General features: G+C 41.8%; 1 protein-coding gene across 1 annotated transcript in view; it reads left to right on the top strand.

Moving 5' to 3' along the window:
- Window positions 1-14,952, top strand: part of klf7b (Kruppel like factor 7b) — a 106,443-nt gene extending 91,491 nt beyond the window's left edge. The window contains exon 4 of the mRNA XM_033614945.2: window positions 5,889-14,952. Within this exon, the coding sequence (XP_033470836.1) occupies window positions 5,889-5,940 (52 nt within the window). The 3' untranslated portion in view covers window positions 5,941-14,952. The remainder of the gene's footprint in view (window positions 1-5,888) is intronic.
- Window positions 14,953-20,131: the final 5,179 nt, after the last annotated feature.

The raw sequence follows: 20,131 nt of genomic DNA, 5'->3' as shown, positions 1-20,131 counted from the left end.
TCCATCACACAATGCCATTTGGCCCAAAAACACTTTTTTTTTAAAGATTATTTTGAGTGAAATGGGGAGACAGAGAGAGAATGGAGACTGACATGCAGCAAAGGGCCACAAGCCGGATTCGAACTCGCGACCGCTGCAGCGAGGCAATGCCTCTGTACATGGGGCGCTGGCACTATCCACTACGCTACCGACGCCCCCCAAAAACACTTTTTCCTATAGACTTACACTGAGAAAGAGACATCCCTAAATCAGTGGACAAATTTTTATGAGCATCACAACCCCAACAAAATGACTCATTTCACTATCAGGATCTGATCCATTTGGTGTGATAACATGTTGAAAGTCTAGAAAAGCTGAATGATTAAATCATTTTATCCCTATCAAAGTTAGAGGAGGGCTAAACCAGGAGTCAGCCCCTCGGCCAATGAAAGGCCCAACGATTCAGGTAATTTTATACCCAGGAAGTCAAACTTTTTTGGCTTTATGTGCCACTTGAGCAACTGTCATAGAAATAAACAGGCCCAACCTCCAATGTTGTGTGTAGTTCTCTTTATACATCCATGATTCTGGGATACAACCTGCTTCATTTTGCTGTGTATTGAAATTACAGTAGGGGGATGGCAGCAGCCGGTGCAGCTGCGATTTATAATACCCCCTCTCTGAAAGCACCTTTGGTCTTGTTTTCACATTTCCAGTATTTTCCTCCAGGCTTTTTAATGCTGAAATTACAAAGTGGATGAAAACATGCTTAACACAGTCAGGATGTGCCTCGATCTTTACAGTACCAGGACCAAACACACACAAACACACACATCTGTGGTGGGAGGAGCTCACCAAATATTACCATGAGAATGGCAAAAAGTGGCAGCCATGGAGAGGTTAACATTAGATAGACTGTTCAATCTGACACAATTTCTCCTGGGGAAACACACACACACACACACACACACGCACACACACACACACACACACACACACACACACACTGCAGTCTGTCATTAATCCTGCCTAATCAAGCGGGGACCCCCCGATGTTTCCATGGAGCTGGAAGGAGGAGGAGTGATGAGGAGGAGGAGGAGGACAAAAAAAAGTGAGGAGGAGGAGAAGGGAGAGTTTAGACGAAGAGAAGCGGAGGATGGGAAGGAGGAGAGTGGGGGGAGGGGGTGGGGGGGTACCAGCTGGTCTGGATGCTCCGCGCCCCAACAGTGACACAGTAACTGGCATGGCCATCTGTCCAGCCACACACACACACACACACACACACACACACACACAGATTGGTGAAGGTGTACAGTAGGTACCACATGGTGAGCGAAGGGTTGAGGGGAATCACTGGAGCACAGACGACAGAGATGAGAGCAAAGGTCAACTGTACGCTCGCATCATGTCCACAATAACGCTTTGAAACACGTCAAAGGGGGTTCTGTCCACACTGAGTTTTCAACTTATTTCCAAAAAAGTGGAACACCAAAACTGATTTTTTTTTGTCGTTTCTCCGTTTCAAATGCCCTTGTTTTAACACCCATCACTTTTTGATATATACTTATTCTGTTGTAAGGGGTTGCAGAGTGAAATCCTTTATGCATTATTGCACAACTTTAAAAATGAGGCAGCACTTCAGTAATAATAGCAGGTTATTTATTTCCACCTGCAACTTGGATTAGTCTACTAGGGTAGTGTTTCCCAACTGGTCCAGCCACGGGTTCCAGATTTCTCCTAAGTCATTAGTTTAAGGTCCACACAGTTTAATATATTCAATGTCAAACTTGGATTTGGCCATGTTGTTGAGGTAGTTTGCTGTCTCTGTCAAGTAGCTGTCTGTCACTCACTCTACAGCAGGAAATGGCATTTTAAATTAAAAGCTCTGTGCCACAAATTCACTGTGCTTCAATATAAAAGTCTGTTTGCCAGTTTGTCAGTTGACACCTGCCCTGTTTGGTTCGGTTCAATCAAACTCAGGTTCGTTTGCCCCCTAAGTGCTGCTCGTTTGAGCAGGTGTGAACACAGCAATCACACTCAGGTGCGCACCAAAACGAGGCTAAAATCAACCTGCGTAGTTGTCCCTCCATTGTGACATTAGAAAGTGTCACATTTATCTTGCAAGTGTACTCTTCTTCAACGTTTACTTCCTGGATTTTTCCCACATGGAAATTCTGACCAATCAAGAGCAGCTTTCTCACACAAGGCATTTGATCTGGTCCGCTTGTAAATGCTGCCGTGAGAGCACGAATCAACTCTAGGCAATTATACAACTTTGGAACAAAATTAGTCCCTGATTCAGACCAAAGCAAGACAACTCTAGGTCTGAAAGCAGCCTGATGGAAAATGCAGGTGTTTGGGAAGTACTAAGCATACGACTGGATAGGTAAGACTTGAAATATACTGTACAAGTTGTGTGAAAGATTGTAAACAGATCTTTTGACATAATGCTGTAGTTTCTTGTTCAACATGGACCCCAAAGATTTCAATTCATCAAACATGTTTGCTTTTTTGGATTAAATAGTAAAAATAGTCACAACATACAATTTTGCCCTCTTCTTAGGTGTCAGGAATGAAAATAAGTCATCCTTAATGTTCGCTTTGTTTTGGTTTCAGACTGATGAAGACAGTCTGAGAATAATTAGATACAAAGTTGAATGTAAGTTTTACTGGGTGACTGATTTCCTTGGCAACTACCATGTTTTTCCTTTGTGATGTCTCAGATTTTTAGGCATTCTGATATCTCAAATGGCTTAAAAAAATATTGCAAATATCTGCCATAAATGGTAAAGAATTCTCCTTAGAGTAGCGTTCACTTGGCCCCCTCTAGGTTTGGGCTGAGCCCTGAATATTTACAATGTCTGGCTCCGTCCCTGTTCTTTAGTCCAGCTGTTAGATTAATGTTAGTACATTTTGTTGGCATCTTTTTGGATCAGAAAGAACTACATTTTTGTGCTGCACAGCCAGTGAGCAACGTATTATTAAGTACACTTCCAACAATTGCAGAGGCATATTCAACTGTTTAAAGCTTTCGGTTTTATTTTAAATGTCAAAGGAGGTTGGATGAGTAGGTGGGGTGTTAAAAGAAAGCCATTATACTACAGATGTGTCAGATGATTGCGCAGTAGCATCAGTTAAGCTGATGTCACAGGGCCAAACAGCTGAGACTTGTACAACTGATCATCCATATATACAGAATATGTCAGGACACAGCGCTCAGCTTCATGCAAAGGACTTACGTTTTATATTCCTGCGGCTCATCTGAGCTCTGCTTTAAGCTGATTTATGAGGACAATTTCTTGCTTAAATTGAACCTTTTTAACCGGTTGCTTAATGTGAAGTTGCACCCTAATCACTGAACTCTGACTGAGGTTTCCTGGTGGATCTGAAGACTGACATTAAGAGAATGAATCACAGTGGAAGCATCTGAGATTCAGCAGAAAACCTTTGCATTGTACTTCTGTGTGTTTAGCTCTGTCTGCGTGCATCTGGCTGGAACAACAGCCTGCCTAAACACACACACACAGACACACACACACACGTGCGCGCGCACATAGAGTAGCCTTGACTAATTAATAATGAATAAAGCCTCTGGCAAATTGAATTTTTAATTTATCATTTTATTCTCGTCTACATTTTGTTTTTCCTCTCCTTTAGTCACATCATTTGTGATTCATTTTATCGTGGATGTTCAGCATTAATATCCTCACTACGGCATAATAAAATTAAAATACTCGTGACACTGCCATCCTTATATCATACATCAGCGGCACCTGGTTTTATGTCTTTCTCACACCAGGTGCAGTCACTGCTGAGTTAAATGGCCCAGCATCACAGAGTACTGCCAGCCTGTCTGCATTAGTGTCCATGTTCACGATGCATATCTAATTAGTTTCTACAATAGTATTCTACTCAGAGCTCGAGGACTGACTGCAGAGCTGTGGAGGTCTGGCTGTGATTTATGGTCGTGTTTGAGTCGTATTTAGAGAATCAGTGAGTCTGAATTGGCCCGTGTTCGTCTCTACATCTGGGTTTCACTGCTGTGACATAATGAAGTAAGACTATTGAAATTCACTGTACATTTATAATGAAGTGTTTGAAAATCTCTGCAGCTCTCTGCCTTAATAAATGTGTGTGTTAATCCGTGAACTCTGTCTTATTCTGCCAGCCTGTGTGTGTGGCTTTATGTTGAAATAATACTCTTACCTTTAAATTCTCTGGTCGGTAATACTCTATAGGAATATGTATGGCAGCCATAGAAACTGCTTAATAAGGAAGTATCTGACTCGTTAGGTAACTCAGGCGACCTCAGATTTCCTCTCCCCCTGCACAGGTTGATCCAGGTGAGGTGGAGTCACACCGGTTGAGTTAAGCAGGATTTATACTTCTAAGTAGAATCGATGCCGTACCCTACACAGTAGCCTGACATGCACCTCCCCAGAAATGTAACTACACATCGTGGCGACACAGACTCATTTCCCTCAGTGGAAACGAAGCTTTTCTTTACTTTAATTTCACAGAAAAGAAACAACAAATTGTGAAGACAATAAAGCCTCCATAAAATAGCATTTTAAGTCTTGTGTGTGATTTATCCTGGCTTCATATGAGCAGAGGAAATCTCTGCCTTGTGAGTTGTAATGGAGCCGAATTTTGTAACGTTACCTTCGTTAAATGTTGAGGTTATCCCCTGGCTTCATATTCAGGAAATATCTGCTAGCTGCTAGGCTAATTTATACAATGTAAAATAATAGGCTTGTGCTAATAATGTTAGCATGTTGTATTTGTGGAGAAAATGTGTCCAGATAAAGACAAGTGTTTGTCTGTGAATCCTGCGAGTTGTAGTCAAGCCGATTGGTGTGCTTGTAATTGAAATTGTCTCTATTAAGCCATGTTTAATGTGTGTTTAATGTGTGTTTTAAATCAACTAAACTTTACAGCACTTCACAGAAACCCTTCTGCCAACTAGTATTTTGGAGGTGTAACTGCAGAGCGACTTCTGTTCATTACATGCATCGTGTCTTTTCAACATTAACTTCCATGTTCACAGGAAATGTAGGTTTCGTCACCAAAACTACTCTAGGTTTAGGCAACAAGACTACTTGGTTAGGTTTAGAATGAAAAAAAGATTATGGTTTGGGTTAAAATAAGTTTGTTAAGTAACTTAAGTAAGTTAATAAATGTGTTATGTAATGTTTGTCACATAATGTCAGCTACGTAACATTAAATAAACTTCACCTTTTCAAATGGGGCACGAACAGCAGTCTCCTGGGTGAAAGTCCTATCCACACCATCCACACCTCCTCTCGCTCTCCAAAGAACTTCTCTTTATACTATGTCTACATTTACAATGGAGTTAGTCAAAAGCCCAGTACATCTCACGGAGATGCTAACAGGTGCCTTGTGTGCCAGAATTAGACGGCAGCTAACCAAGCTGCCATATTTGACATCAAGGGAATGAGAATGGGCACAATATACAGAACCAGCAGCATCGAATAGCAAAACTTTCCTAATATATTATGGATATGGTTATTAGGTAAGGATCCACAAGGATTCTAAATGAAATCCCTGCCTGTTTATTATTATTACACTGTTTAAATGCCCAAATAGATGGAATTATGTTTCACTGAAATTGTATTTAAATGATTTCATGTGACCAATAAATTGAGTGAATTGAATTTTGTTCAAATATCCAATAAAATAAGAGTAACTGCACCTGTGCATGTGTCTTTACATTGTAAATTATATACATTTATGTAAGCTGTTTTCTACTGTCACTTGTTGTTTTTGTCCTGCTCTAAGCATTTATAAAGTTTAATTTTAACATCTCCTGTGTCTCACGTACATATTCGACACACATTTGACGTGTTATTTTATTATTTCTGACATGTTTTCTCTGTTTCTCTCTGCAGGTGTTTCTCCCGGTCGGACCACCTGGCCCTTCACATGAAGAGGCACATCTGAGGGCAGAGAGAAAAGGAGTGGGAGAGGGGAAGAAGCAAGAGGAGAAAAAGGAGGAGGAGGAGGAGAAGGAAAGATAGGAGGAGGAGAGAGGAACGGGCAGTCGAGCTACCAACCGCCCGCCTCGTTCACCCCGTCCATGAACCAGTCTGCGGCCCCGGCGCCTGCAGGGCAGCGCATCCATCTGAGAGGGCCGTGAAGATCAGTCAGACTGACGGCGCTCTCATTGGAGACTGGGATCGGAGGAAAACGAGGAGTAGCTAGATTGTTGTTTTTCTTTACAATTACACACTCACACACTTGCAACGTAAACACTCAACACACCCGTCTTTGAATGCATCATCCCGGTGAACCCCGGCTGCTCTCACGCAGCTCTGGGGACTTGGACACTGCCAAACCAACATATACTTAACTTGCTTGATGAAACATTAACGCCGCCTTTTTTTCTTTCTCTGTAGTCAGTGTGTTTAAACCATAACGTCACTTTAGGTGAGGAGATAGTCCAGTGGGGAAACTTTAAATATCCATATAGTCAGTTGTTAGTGCTTTACCGGCTTCTTGAATTCCAATACTCAACTCTTTTCTTTGTGTTTTAATGTTTCTCATACACGGAACGTAAGAACTCATCATCTGCCGCAGTCAGCTTCAGTAATCTACCAGAAGAAAACAACAACAAATCTGCAGGAGAGAGACTGTGCGGATCGACTTCTCGCATAGCTGACAATCGAACCCAGGGCTCGGACGCTGGGTGTCTTGGTGCACCCATGGGACCTCGGTCAGCGGGTGCCGCTGCAGCTCTCAGGCTCTCCTCCAGTGGGTGCTTGCATCTCCCACCTTCACTGAGACGCCTGCCGCCTCCGCAGGCCATCTGACAGAAATGCGCAGCGACACTTTCTTCCCTTTTTTTCTACTTAGAGGATGATAATTCTTCTTGTTGTTATTACAAAGAATGACACTTTGTTCTTTTCTCTCTTTGAGAAAATGTCTTAAAACTCACTGAATTGTGTTTGAGGAAAAAAAAAACTGAAAAATCTAAGATGACTTCAACAGAATGTGTGGGATGAGAAGGAGAGCGTTGTTGGTCTTTTTAATCCCCATGTGCACCGGCTCTGCTTCTGCAGTCTGTACGCAACCAGTGGATGAACAGAAAAAAACAGAATCATACAAATTCTCAGAAATGGGATTTGTATTCTTTTTTTTTGTTGGACTAAAATAAAAGCAGAGAGCGGAGAGGTCTTCAGTTTTTTGTGCTGCTCTTTCTGCCCCGCGATTCACTCCAGCTAGAAAACAAAAACCCTCGCATGACCCTCTGTGGTCTCGCGCTCTACTGGAGTCGGGCGGAGGACTCGCTGAAAACTGGAAACCTGTTTTTTTCTTCTGTCTTTGCTTTTTTTGTTGATTCTGAGAGTCATCCTGGAGCGCTTTCACAGGCTCTCATCTCCCTGGCAGCACTGCGGGGCACGAACGGAGGCTGAGGAGCCGCTTTTTGGTTACTCACGTGGGACTTAAGACGCCAAACGACCTTTGCGCGGTGGTGCCGAACAGACACGGTCGCACCAGCCCGGTCAAATTTGCCTGTTTCGTATCCATTGACTGCACTGACTTTTTTTTTTTCAATGTTATCTGTGCTTTTTTTTCTACAGCGAAAAAAGGAACACAAAGAAAAAAAATCATAAAAAGACTTGAAAAAAATTCAACACAAAAAACAATTCTGTCTCGCTCTACACATTGTATACAGAACAAGCACACATACTGCGCCAACACACACACACACACACACACACAGACTTACACAGTTTCTTTGCTCACGGCTCCTCTTGAGATAAGACTAATAAGATTTAGGAAAATAATTATTAAACTAATGAACAGAGTTGGAAAACAAAACACTGCATGGCAGGCTTTATTGCAAACACACACACACACACACACACACACACACACTCTTCCTGGAATTATATGTTCTGCTCCCAGATCTTTTTTCACAGTAGGAATTTAGCAACTGTTGTTTAGTAGAAGAGTATCTTAGCTCTCGGCTGGAGGTAACAAACGATTCCAAATCCTTTGAAGTGAGAAATCAGCTTGTTCTCAGTTCCAACAATCACCCACATATCCCTTGCTACAGTTTGTGCCTCTCATTTAATCAGCGGTTTTCACTTCAGAGACTCCGGTTACATTGTTGGTTACAATAGAGCGTACAAACCCCTGTTTCCTTTAAAAATAATAAGTGGTGAAATGACTGCAGCAGGTCTCTTAACAAAAATGTGTCGAAAACGTGTTTATAATCCCCAGAGGTGTCTCTGCTCTGACACTCACGCACAGTGGATTTGAATGTCGTCAAGATGAATCCTAACGTCTTGACCCAAACAACGCATTGTCACATCTCGTTCTTTAAAAACCTGTTAAATTAGCTTTCTAATCATGGAAAGACCTGAAAAAAAAATTAATTAACTGAAACATTGGGGTCTTATGGTTACACCGGCATTTATGTAGCTAATATTTTGCACAGAATTCAATTAATTTGAACAGTGTAAGAATTAACTCACAGCAGCAGAGTAAATCTATGCTGAATTTAACTTAGGCACTAATGAGCAAAATAAATAAGTAAATAAACACATTTTATTGCCAAAGGCCTGTAGGATGGTTCGCTTACAGCTGTCATGCTCACAACTGCAACAGTGTTTTGCCATTTCTTGTTGTGACTGAGTGCTTATATGTGCTTTTATGGGCATGATTAAAGTGGCCAACAAGGGCAATGCACTACAATGACCCCAAAAAATTTCCATCAGGAGAAACGATGCCAATTCAAAGACAAATTCGAAAATCACAACAATACATAAAACAACAAAATCGTGCTGCAAGTGAAAAAATTAGTTGCAAAAATTTACTGGAAACATGACAAAGTCAAAAACGCACAAACCCCAAAAACAAATGCAACCGAAAACGCTGCATATCCAGTCAACTCAACAGAAGATCTACAGGCCTCAAGGAGGAGTGTGGTGTTAGCTAGCTAGAGTTAGCTGTCACTTTTTTATATTGTAATATTCTAAAAGGCTTACTCTAAATATAAAAAAGAATATGTACCTTTTTATGTTGCCTCTTTAAAGTGGATTTATACTTTGTACACTAGTGTGGTGGTGTCTGTGTCACTCTGCAGGTACACCTCCAAAATGCTAGTCGCCGGCAGGGTTTCTGTGAAGTGCTGTAAAGTTTAGCTGATTCAAAACACACATTAAACACACAGTACACAAATCAGCTTCACTATAACTCGCAGCATTCACAGACAAAGCAGTTGTCTTTATCTGGACACATTTTCCCCACAAATACAACATGCTAATGTTTTTAGCACAAGCCTATGGCATTTTACATTGTATAAATTAGCCTAGCGGCTAGTGCACTTTTCCTCTACTCATATGAAGCCAGGATAAATCACACAAGACTTAAAATGCTTTTTTATGGAGGTTTTATTGTCTTCATAATGTTTCTTATCTGTGAAATAAAAGTAAATAGAAGTTTTATTAAAGCTCTTACCACTGAGGAAACGCGATATGTAGTTACATTTCTGGGAAGGTGCATGTTAGGCTAAGGCGTAGGTTACAGCAATAGGTACCGCAATGATTCGGCGTAGAAGTATAAATCCCGCTTTACTCCACTTTTCTTACCGCTTCAAAAACAAACCCACTCTCCTGTCAGGTCTTTCTCTCTCTCGGGTCAAAAAAATTGTTGCACTTAGAACTCCCCCTACAGGCCTGGGGAACTTTCATTGTGTTGACTGGACATGTAGGGTTTTCTGTTACATTTGTTTCCAGGGTTTGTGAGTTTATGCATTGTTTCTGTGTTTGCAGCATTTTTGATATTAACATATTCTTTTAGCTTTCTGCTGCACATTTTTTATTTGCAGCACATTTTCATTATTGTATTTGTTTAGGATTTTGTATGTGTTTCCAATCTGCATTTGCTCTGGAGCTGCAGCATGTTTCTCCTAATGGAAAAGTTGTAGCATGTTTGCCCTTATTGGCCACCATACATGTCTTTAAAAAACACACATCACCTGCTGGCTTTTCAGAGCTGTAATAACTGAGTTTAATCTGTCACCTGAGCATAATCACTGATGCTAAAATCACTGACGTAAGAAATGATACGAGAGGTAAAAACTGTGGCGAGCACATATCCACAGCACCTGCTTCCTTTGCTTAATGGTTGCAGATAAAAAAACAAACTCGCCTTGCAATCAGGGTTTTACTGATATGGCAACATCAACACTGACACCGCTGCTCCATCCACCCACCACCACCACCTTTATATGCCCCGTAGCAAACAGTCTAATACTCACTGCTACTGTGACTAGTGCAGCTGGGTGAGGGTGCAGGGTTCCTGAAGCTGGCGGGGGGATTTCACATCCCAGCATGCCCAGTCATCGTGCCAGTTGGCCTTGCCAGCCTTCATTAAGTGAAACAGTGAAAACATTCCCCTTCGAGGGGGTTTTATGGTGCAGCTTCGAACAATCGATACCAAAAACCTCCAGCGTGGAACTGCCCTTTAGCCACGGGCAGAGTCTCCCCCGATCAGGAGAGAACAGCGGGAGTGCCGCCATATGAGGCCTCTTTATCCAGCGGCAGCTTTCTCTACTAACTCTCTGTTTCTGCTAAATATGACGTAAAGCAACCCATGTTTGAGATGAATCCAGAGTTTCACTTTTGATTTAATTTCAATGTTAGGTTTCCGTTACAAAAGCTATATCGATGGTTGTTTTCTTCAGCTTGGATGATGCAAAGTCACGCCAAAATGTTGAGACATGCAATGGGATGTGGAAGGAGCCCTCCTATACAGGAAATACAATCATAGAGGGATGGGGATCGTAGCACTTTTGTGAGGCTTTTGATGGCATGAATGTGTATATGTGTATGCGTGTGTCCCCATTAGACATACTGTGAGGGAAGCAGTGATTCAGCAAAGTGGTTGATAACAGATTTTTAACTGCTGAACATGTGTGGGAGAAACGTTGGTCGATACATTTGCTTGTTTGAAAATGGTTTTAATCGAAGCAAAGGCTGACAATGTGTTTATTGCGCTTTTTTTCCGGACCCTTCATTCGTTCATACATACATTCATTCATTCATACACATCATGGAGCTCAATGACTTCAGTCAGAGAGATGAAAACTTGCACTTCATATTACAACACAGTGAAATCAGACTCCTCTTTGCCACATACATTTAAATGACATATTTCTGACTCATTATTTTGTGTGTCTTTTCCACCTTCCCAAAAATCTCAGAATTTATTCTGATCATTAAAAACTAAAGGAAAAAAAAAACAATAATTTAAATATATGGACGTAAATCAGATCATTGTTGCACAAACACTGCATTTTATTTACTGCTAATATCACAAGAAGAACTAATTTACAGAAAACGGGATCGGTGTCTTTTTGCAGCAGCCAGCAAACTTTTGCATGCACGATGACTCAAAACTGAATCACCTCGTCACATTTCGACATTTGGTCATGGACTTTTCACGTCCAGATATGACATGAGTGAGACCGTGTTGGTATTTCATAATTGAAAATATATAAACTGGGAAAATGATGGGCCTTGAAGGGATAGTTCTGATTTTTTTAAGTGGGGTTGTATGAGGTGATTATCCATAGTCAGTGTATTCCTTACAGTAGTTTGGAGAATCAAACAGGGGTACTGACCCGCAAGCTCAGCAATGTACAGCTGTGGATAGGAGCAGCAGCAACTCGTATTTTAGCCACCTAAAATAATCCATACCAGTTTAAGTGTACACTATATTTACAATTTTTTCAACGTTTTTGTTGTTTTTTTTGACAGGGAACTGAGGCTTTCTTATTGTCCTTTTCAAAGCCACCAAACTCCATTGACAAAAACAGTCATTTTACCTCGCTGAACACAGGAGCTGCTGGTCAACCACTGCCTCAGTTTTTTAGTTTCTTCATGTTGTCTTTGGTGAATTTGAACTAACCCTTTAAAACACCAAAATCACACAACACCACAAAAAAAACTAACTGATTGAGGCAGCAGTAGACCAGCAGCTCCTGTGTTCAGTGAGGTAAAATTACTGTTTTTGTCGATGGAGTCTGGCTAAAGAGAGCATACATAAGTTTTACATTTAGTTCAGTTTCCCGTCAGACATCAGTGTCTAACAGCGAGGTAAAGCTGTGAAAATATTCTAAATATAGCGTACACGTAAACTGATATTGATTATTTAAAGGGGCTAAAATACGTTTTGTTGCTGCCCCCATCCACAGCAGTACATTGCTCAGCTTTCATGTCAGTACTCCAGCCTGCTTCTCCAAACTGGAGGCGTACCAACCGGCGTCTACTATTGGTCATTGATTATGGCTAAGTACCTCATATAAACCCACTTCCATCCTTTTCAGTACACTCTGAAAGAAGTGCATCACTTTCAGCTCATTTCTCTGTTTTATTTAGGGATAACACATTCAACAATTTTGGCCCAAACCACAGACAAACAAAGTTCAAGAAGATTTCATAGAAAAGAGTGTAAATTTTAAAAGTTAAAATTGTAGCTGGCCAGCGTGCAACAAATACAACTCATGGCTCCTGTTTAATTAAAATCTTTCTTGACATCCGACAGATCTCAAAGTCACTTCAGATACAATTTCCCATTTCATTTCCATCAAGTTGAAGCAGGTTTTCTGTCACAGTGTTGCTCCGGGTCTCCTGTCGTCTCTCAGGCTCCTCCAGGCCAGCTAGCAGCCGTCCCACAGCTCTGATTAGCATTAGCACTCCCGGGTCCTCTTCTCTAGTTGCAGTACAGCTAATGAGATAGCTCTGGGTCACAGGGAAACTGAGTGGTCTGGAGACAAAAAACAACAGGGACCTTGAGCCGGACCAATTCGGCGCCACGTACCCGGTGGACAGATCTGATGAGGAACAAACACAAGATCCCATTAGCGTCGAGAAATGCCAGGAGACAGTGAGATATATTTGTCAAAGAGACTAAACTGTGATGAAAAAAAGGATTTTAAAAAATCATTTACCCACATGAATATCCAAATCATTAAATCAGCCCTTTGCATTTTATCTCATGGATTACAGATAAAATAAATTACCATTTATCTGCAAAGTCCCAACAGATATTTAATCCACTCCGTGTCCCCCAGCCCTCCCTTTTCCTTCGCAGTTAAAGTGCCATTCTTGTTTCCCTCCATCCCTCCATCCTCACCCCATCTCTCCCTCTCTGTCCACAGCAGTTGTCCATGCACTATCAGCTGCAGGAATGCTGAATGCACACTTTACACATTTTTGCCCAAAGATTTGCATATTTGCAAGTTAACTGCTGTGAATGTAGTAGACGTAGAGGAAAAGAGCCGAGAGGCAGAGACGCAGAAAAAGGAGAGTCGGATGCAAGGTGGAAGGAGAGGGATCGTTTTTCTTACATGATCGTCCCATTAAATCTTAATTACCGGTATGCTCCCACTCTTCATGCTTCATAACATTCTCAGTCTCTTGTCTGCTGTCAGCTGGAGCCAAACTCATCCTTCACAAATGTAAAATAATGTTCTCATTGTCTTATAGGCAGGAGTGAAGAAGCTTTAGTCTCAGTTAGCTTCTTAGCACACTGCAAGTCGTAACGTCAAGTGTCATATTTCAAAGTCACAGGTGGGCCCAGACACACCAAACCAATGTCACAGAACCAGTTGCAGTGAAGGCCGACTGTTTCATCACCTGACGTCGCCTGTGTCTTAGCCAAAATGTTGCACCTGAACACACCGCTAAGACTACAGCCAACAGCCAACTAACATGCAAGAGGAAATAACTCTCCATACTAGCAGCCGGCGGTAGTCTGTATTCATCATTAAATGGTGAAACCGGAAGACCAACCGGACGGATTCAAGAACTTCAGACACACTGACTGCATTGAACGTCCAAGAACAACTATTCATAGTACAAATGAGGGTCCTCATCAGCACCCAGCAGTAAACGAAGGGCTGGGAGGTGAGCTAACCATTCTCTTACTGCCAGCGTTGGGTTTCACTAAACTAAAATGACTCCCTTGGGACCAAAGTGTAAAATATCTAACTTAAAACTAACTTCACTGTGGTGCGGTGGCTGTGGCTGGCTTGACTGCAGTGTTTTGGACTGGATTGGATTGCGGAAAGTAAGATTGGAGCATGGACAGTCGGTGCACTTCCTATGTCTACAGTCCGCTCAGTCACAAAAACATAGGCATGGCGGATGTTGTGGACATAAAAGGGCAGCATAGGGTTTGTTCTGACCCTTGAGGACAAGGGTAAATGATGACATTGATAGCACGTGGACCAAAGCGGACTCTCATTGATATGCAGACCCAGATATTTGACCTTGCCTGTGTCAGTTAGTACATTAAAAAGGCAGCCAGATGTTGAAAGAACAAAGTACGTTTACCGCGCACCAGCGAATAATAACACAATTATGAACTTTTCTGCTAAAGAGCTCAACGGCTAAAAAAAATGATCTTACCTAACACAACAAGTTGTTTCGATCTCGCATCCTCTTGACTGTAGTCTTTTGTTTACTTTCCTCACTTCTGTTTCTCTTCTCATGCACTGAGAGAAACTGCCAATCAGAGTAATTTCTCTCACAGATGGGCTGACGCAGATTTAACATGCCGTATCAGCCCGGAAAAAAAGTCTACAGGGGTCGACTAGTGCCATCTGTGCGGGGCACAGCCAAAACAATGGCGACAGACATTCATGGACTGCTTGACATTGACCAACGGCCGAATGTTGGATTGGTGTGTCAGGGCCTTTAACCTGTTGACTATGGAAACCAATGTTACATCACCAACTTTGTACAAGTTTGCCATTCTCATACATCAGATGGTTAAAGTTCAGTGGAAATCCAGAGGAGCAGTTTTATCCTTTGGGATTTACTAAAGGCGCTTTCACACTGGCAGGTCAGTCCTAATCTGGGAATGGTTTGCCTACAAATGTTACGTTTTCTTAAGAGGAAACTGTACCCAAATCCACCTGAATGAGGTCATCAAAAACCAGTGCCAGACAAACTGTAGTACAGATTGCATGCAGTCAGAAAGCAGTTTGACCCCACAAGATAAGAAAAAAAAAAAACATGTGAATGCCATGACAAAATTATTACAGGCTTGTTTTTTTGCCAAATTTGGACTCAACCCAGTGTGAAAACAGCCTTTAGACTTCATTTTTGATCACAGCCAGTTGTTCGGACACAGTTCTTTCATGGACCAGGTTTCAGTTTCCATCATTTTCTACCATATCACCCTGAAGAAGGATTGTCACTTCTGGCAGCTTTTGTAAATAGCGTGAGATCTTACGCACACAGACGGCCACTCTGTGTGAAATTAACCATATGTGGCGACGGCACCGTCTCAGACATTTCAGCGTTTTCTATAGATCTGCTTTAGTCCACGCAAACATTGCACTACATGATCATACTTAGCTATCGCACTCTCCATGTGCACGCACTGCTAGCTTAGTCTGTTGGAGCACTCTGTCAAATATCCACTTAACATTTGTTACACACCCAGGATGCACTTTGCCACCAAGAACCATGTAGTACAGGTCCACTCGCAATCGATCAGAGTGACATATCGACTTAAACCTCCAGTGAAATGCCTTTTTCATCTCTGTTATTCTGGGGGAGTTTGTTGTACTTTGCAAACATTCAGTCATGCTGTGACTTGGTTGAACTTTCAGTGGCATCCCGGAGTGACTCTGTCTGTCTATAACTACTGTGTTTGTCCATGCTTGATGTGTCAGTATATAAGAGATTCACAGATCTTTACTCCTCTCCTTGTGTCTGTATATTTCACCATACCCACACCAAACCCCTTCCACCAAACCCATAACCATTCAGAGCCCTCTGGGGCCGAACTCGCTCATAGTCTTCAGAAATCCAGCTGTACTGGGAAGTATTCTCAAGAGCTATGCAGCTTGGGAGCGCCAAGCAGTTCTTTGGTGAGACTGCAATAACTTCTCCACTTTACCAACTTAATGTCCGATCAGTCGGTATAGTTTAAGTTCAGTTGATCCATCTTAGTAGGTGCTTTTCCATCACTGTCAGTTTATCTGCTCAGTTAGACCCTAATGCCTGATGCATACTTGTAGTAGTTTAGGAACTACTTTTTGGAGTGCGGCCACTTTTTCCCCAACTCACTTAAAAGGATTGACTTTTGAAATGTTGTGTTTGTCTCTGGTGCACAGCTCTGTCCCAAGGTGTTGGTGATATTGGCTGTAGACATGTCTGCCTTCCCTCCAGTACAATGCAACTAGATGGCACTCGGCTTGTGGTGCTCAAAGCGCACTCAACAGTGATGTCTCCTTCCAGAAATCATGACCTGTTTACTCAAGATAATCCACAGACCTTGTTGTGAGCAGTTTTATATAGGAACTATTTTCTTTCTACCAAACTACACCCTCCAATCATATCATTGCACAGAAGGAGATGCATCTACTGCTAGCTCACCTAGCACCACTGAGCTAGCTATCATTACAGCTCAGCCAAGGGGGACGTTATTAATGTTGACATCACGAGCACAAGGTTCTCGTCCATGAGTTGAGGCACGCTTTCCAGCATGAGATATAACAGAGCTGTAAAGTCAGCTAGCTCAGTGGTGCTAGTGAGCTAGCTGTAGATGCACACTTCCTTCTGCACAATGATTCGGTTGGTGGGTGTAGTTCAGTAGGAAAAAAAATAGTTTCTACATGAAACTGCTCTCAACAAGGTCTATGGATTATCTAGCGTAACGGGGTTGTGATTTCTGCAAAGAGACATTGCTGTTCAGTTTTCCAAATGTATTTTTTGGTACTTTGAGCACCACAAGCTGAGTGCCATCTAGTTCCATATACTGGAGAAAAGGCAGACATCTCTACAGCTGATTTGCATAAACATGTATTTTTGATTTGGGTGTGAACTGTCCTTTCATACTGTCACGAGATCGAAGATCTCCTGCCTCAGAAAATGTGTTATTTTTGTCACGTTTTTTTTCAAATGTTACAATCCGCAACAAGAATATTCAGATGTGTTGCTGATTGACCATCTGCCCGTCCTGCAGCAGGTTAAAAAAAACTCTGAGGTGAAACAAAAAAAATTATCTCCTTCAGTCCATTTATTGGAAGCTATGATTTTATGTCCACCCCCAGCCAACAGCTGTATGTGGGGCCCATGTGGGTAGTAAATGGGCGCTATATGGGCTTGACCACAGGTTCCATATTGGTCCCTTGCCAATTGCCCACATGGGCCTCACATGGATTACGCTAGGGCTACCTGAGTACCTAGAGGGTATGGGCCCAAGAGGGGAATCTCTTCTGGAGCCCACTTGGGAAAACCCGCCCATGTGGGCAATTGGCTTGAGGTCAATATGGAACCTGTAGACAATCCCATTTAGGGCCCAATTTAAGACCATTTACCACCCACATGGGCCCAGCATACAACTGTTGGCTGAGCCCAGAGATGAAGAAAGATAAATTTGTATTTAATTGAGACGCACTTATGGGATAGACCATAACGTACCATCTGGCAACAATTACAACAAACTTCTTGGATACCGTTAAGTCTTTCTGACAGGTGTGTACAATCAAAAGTTCATGATTGTGTAGAAACCAAAGAATCCCTCCTATCGATCAACAACGTTTTGGTTCACAGACCTTCATAAGTGATCAACTGTCTGCGGGATTATTTGGTTCCTCCCTGAATGACTTTTTTTCCCACACTTTTGCCCATCGTTCCTGTAAATTACGATAACATGTTGCTCACCAGCTGCTCTTCAGAGATCTAGGATACGAATGAAAAGACAAAAGACACCTTTATATGTCTTTCAGGTTAAAGTGCCACACAAAGTTTTAGCTCATTTTTTGGATAGACTAGACGAGATTTTACAAATGTGCATGATGCTCATTGTGCTCACCCAGGTGGACATTGTAAAGCTGTATTAAATGAAACCTCCAAATTCTCTGCAGTGCATCTGGTGAGTAACATATTATTGTAATCAACAGAAATGATAGAATGAGACCAACGTTAGAAGAAAGAATGACCTTTAAGATAACCATTAGCATCCAAACAGAGCAAACAGAAATGATTTTGGTGCCAATCCTAATGCCACATATTGGGGAAAATGTGACCACTCCAGTGTCGTCATTTAGTGAAAGCTGCACCTTTATATCATCACAGTGAACTCGAATCACAACCACTGAGGGATCACAACTATATATTTCCCAGGATGAGTCGACATGTCGAGAAAAGAGAAGACAGCAGGTGTGTTTTCACCATTGCAACATCCCTCTCACCGTCCTGCAGGGGCTCTGTTACTCTGATACCTTTCATATCAACCTTTGATCCATAAACCGTCACTCCACACCCGCCTTCCTCTCCTCTGTTACCGTCACCTCTGTTGACTTTTTTTTTATTTTTTACTTTGAGTTCTGTTTTCGTTCTACTTACAATTTTTTGCTGTACAAAGTGTTTAAAATATTATTTGTATTATATGATGTTAGTATGGTAATGTTCTTTATTAAGGAAGAAGAAAATTTATTTTTGTTACTGGTCTGTTTCATAATTCTTTTCTAAATTGGTATTGTAAGATATCTATGCAAGAACTGTTAAGTGGAGCATTTTTATTTAAGAATGTAATATGTGTAATAAATGGTAGAATCTGGTCACGGCTCTCTTGTGTTTTGTTCCTTCAAAGATTTAATTGTCTCGAAAAAAAGTGAAAGAACATGGCACCTAGCTTAACGTGGCCAACGGACTTTTGAAAGCTTGGTAAGGCCGACATTAATGATTATTACAAAAAAATAGTAAATCCCTGTGCACAGCGGCGCAGTGCTTCTTCTAGGTGCCAGCTGGTGCAGGATAAATCACAGTCAAGAGTTCAAAAACTTCCAGCGCACACTAGAATATCAGGATTGACACAAAGTTTATTCAAAAATGTTTAACAAAAAAAGGAGCGAACAACGCGTTTCGCTTGTTGCGTCATCAGATTCGAATCTGATGATGCAACAGATTCGAATCTGATGACGCAACAAGCGAAACGCGTTGTTCGCTCCTTTTGTTGTCATACTTACTATGGCCACTAGAGGGCACCTCTTTACAGTAAACGTGGATATAGGTCGTAATAACCTGCTTGTCCAGTCAACCTGTGTTGTTGTGAGAGGAGGCTGTCTTGGCAGCTGTCATCCACCATCTTGTCCACCTCAAGATGATAACGTCAGTGCATTTATTACATCACTCAAGAGACGTTGATAAAATACGCATGAAAAGCGCAAAAGTAAAGAATTCGTGGTTTGCAGAAGGAACGCATTCTCCCTCCGACCTTGTCACATATCGACAATTGGTCATGGACTTTCCACGTACAAATATGACGTACAAGGTACCCTGGGTGTGTTGGTTGTTGACGTTCTGGGACACCGTGTCAAGTTCTGCCTGTTACATGCATTGCCCTTTTGCCAGTACACACACACGTGGTTGGGTTTAGGCATAAAAGACAGTAGTTGGGTTAGGTTTGGCTTTACTATCTAACTGAAACTGATCAGCGGTATCTTGGGTGAAAGTCAGTGGTTGTTGGACCCATCCACCACCCCTCCTGCCTGCCCTACTTGGACTTCTGCTGCCTTAACTTTCATTGTTTTCCCACTGCACTTCCCCCTGACACTGCCAGGCACAATTAAACAACAATGGCAACATATCATGCCAATGTGAAAGGACATCTTTTTTTCATCAGCGTCTGACGCCAAAAGTCACTGACCAACTGCCCGATTTTGACAACTTCGGAGTGAGAGGAATTGGCAGAAACATACAATGCCAACATTTTCTTCTGGCGACTGGGCTGATCTTTCCCTTCTATTTCATTTCAGTTTAATTTGAATGCTTCATAAATGTGTTAAGGTTATGAAAAAAAGAAGGAAAATAAACTTCTGGGTTGATCTGCCCCTGGACCCATCTGGAGGCGTCCAATTTCTGAACTGTGACCCTTTCCAGATTACAATTTCTGAACTGGTTTTAAACATTAAACAGAAACTACGACAGGTGATAAACATTAAAATTTGACATGAACAACATCCATCTTTCACTTTCATCTCCTGCCTTCACTTCAAACAAGGCAGGCAGAAGACTGAATATAACCTTCTAGAGAATGACTGCAGTCGCCCCTGTATGGTCACCCAGATGACTTTAATTATGAGTAACATGGTGGCACA

The sequence above is a fragment of the Epinephelus lanceolatus genome, chromosome 14 (genome assembly GCF_041903045.1).
Source record: "Epinephelus lanceolatus isolate andai-2023 chromosome 14, ASM4190304v1, whole genome shotgun sequence".
NCBI lineage: Eukaryota > Metazoa > Chordata > Actinopteri > Perciformes > Serranidae > Epinephelus > Epinephelus lanceolatus.
This window is presented reverse-complemented; position numbering and strand designations above follow the sequence as displayed.